The sequence below is a fragment of the Cannabis sativa genome, chromosome 4 (genome assembly GCF_029168945.1).
Source record: "Cannabis sativa cultivar Pink pepper isolate KNU-18-1 chromosome 4, ASM2916894v1, whole genome shotgun sequence".
NCBI lineage: Eukaryota > Viridiplantae > Streptophyta > Magnoliopsida > Rosales > Cannabaceae > Cannabis > Cannabis sativa.
Window position 1 is genome coordinate 66,828,187 of NC_083604.1, and position 1,860 is coordinate 66,830,046.

The 1,860-nt window shown below is 37.6% G+C and overlaps 1 protein-coding gene across 1 annotated transcript; it reads left to right on the forward strand.

Annotated features, from left to right (window-relative positions):
* The first annotated feature begins 200 nt into the window (after window positions 1-200).
* LOC133037088 (uncharacterized) lies at window positions 201-812 on the forward strand. Its single transcript, XM_061113902.1, has one exon. The coding sequence runs from the start codon at window positions 201-203 to the stop codon at window positions 810-812; it is 612 nt and encodes a 203-aa protein (XP_060969885.1).
* Window positions 813-1,860: the final 1,048 nt, after the last annotated feature.

Consider the following 1,860-nt stretch of genomic DNA (forward strand, 5'->3'; position numbering starts at 1 on the left):
CAATGGGAACTCGATTGAAGTTCAGTACTGCATATCATCCAGAGACAGATGGTTAGACTGAGAGAACAAATCAGATCTTGGAAGATATGTTGAGGGCATGTGTGATAGATTTCCAAGGATCATGGAGCAAATACTTGCCTTTGATTGAATTTTCTTACAACAACAGCTATCTGTCTACTATCGGGGTAGCACCCTATGAGATGTTGTATGGAAGAAAATGCAGGTCTCCACTACATTGGGATGAGTTGGGAGAGAACAAACTCCTAGGGCCAGATGCAGTTCAGCACACCAACAAAGCTATTCAGAAGATCAGGGCTAGAATGATCACAGCTCAGAGCAGACAGAAATCTTATGCAGACCTGAAGCGGAGGGACATTGAGTTCGAAGGGGGTGATCATGTGTTTCTTCGAGTGACACCACGAAAAGGACTCTCAATGAAGAGATTTGGCAAGAGAGGGAAACTAAGTCCCAGATATGTTGGTCCATTTCAGATATTGGACAGAGTAGGCAGTGAAGCTTATAGAATAGCTTTACCGCCATCATTATCTGGGGTGCACAATGTATTTCATGTATCTCAACTCCGGAAATATGTGTCAGACCCATCGCATGTTTTGAGCTATGAAACACTGGGTTTACAGGAAGACTTGTCTTACAATGAGCGCCCGGTAAAAATTCTTGATCAAAAAGATAGAATTTTGAGAAATAAGACAATTACCTTGGTGAAAGTCCTATGGAGAAATATCGTGGTTGAGGAAGCTACTTGGGAGCTAGAGTCTGATATGCGAGAACATTATCCAGAATTATTTGAGTAAAATTTCGGGACGAAATTTTCTTTTAGAGGGGGATAATTGTAATATCCGCTAACTCCGAAAGGGTATTTTTTGTAATTTTATTTAGTTGAGAGTATTTTTTTTTATTTTACATATTTATGGATTTAAATATGTATGGGATTATTTTTATGATGATATAATATTTGATTTTATTGGCATGTGCATAATGCCTAATGGATATATATATCTGGATATTATTATATGGGTATATTATTATAGTATTATAAATATTATTATTATTATTATTATTAACTTATTATTATTATTATTATTATTATTATTAATGTATTATCATTATTATTATTATTATTCTTATTATCATTATTATTACTATTATTATTGTTACTGTTATGCGATATATATGCGCACGTTCGAAATCGAACCGAATTTTTTGTGGAATGAGAATCGTTCTACTTCGGTTCAATGCGATCTCTTTGTTTGGGTTTAAACACGATAGAAATTAGGTTTTGACCTCTATTTTCGTACACCAAAAACAAAGAACGAACGAGAGAGAGTGAAATATACGGCGTATACGATACCGAAAATTTTCGTTTCTTCAAGCGGAGCACAACCTGGGTGAAAGTGGGGGTTTGGGATCACTTATATACGACCTAAGAAAGCTTTTTAACGTGGTATAAGGAGCAGAAGTCGTCGTTTTGAGATTCGCCATTTTTGAAGCTTCAAAGGTGCGGCTTGGATATGGACTCGAATTCGAACGTGTTTAAGCTTGTTCTTGGGTCAAGGGAGGTTATATTTGAGTGCATGGGATCCTAAGGATTGTTTTTGACGTAAGAAAACGAAGCTTTAACGTCTAAAACGAAAATATAACATTTTGACTCCATTAAAGACGGTACATCGCCAACGAAGAAACGACCCCGATCTGCCTTCTCGGACCACTTTTCTTGATCGTTTTGAGGTCCTAAGCACTGTGGAGAGCTTCCCCAATCAAAAGGACGCTTCAAGAGCAATCGGAGACAAAGTTACACTTTACCGGCGACGAAACCGACGAGAACACCGGCGACCGCGTTCT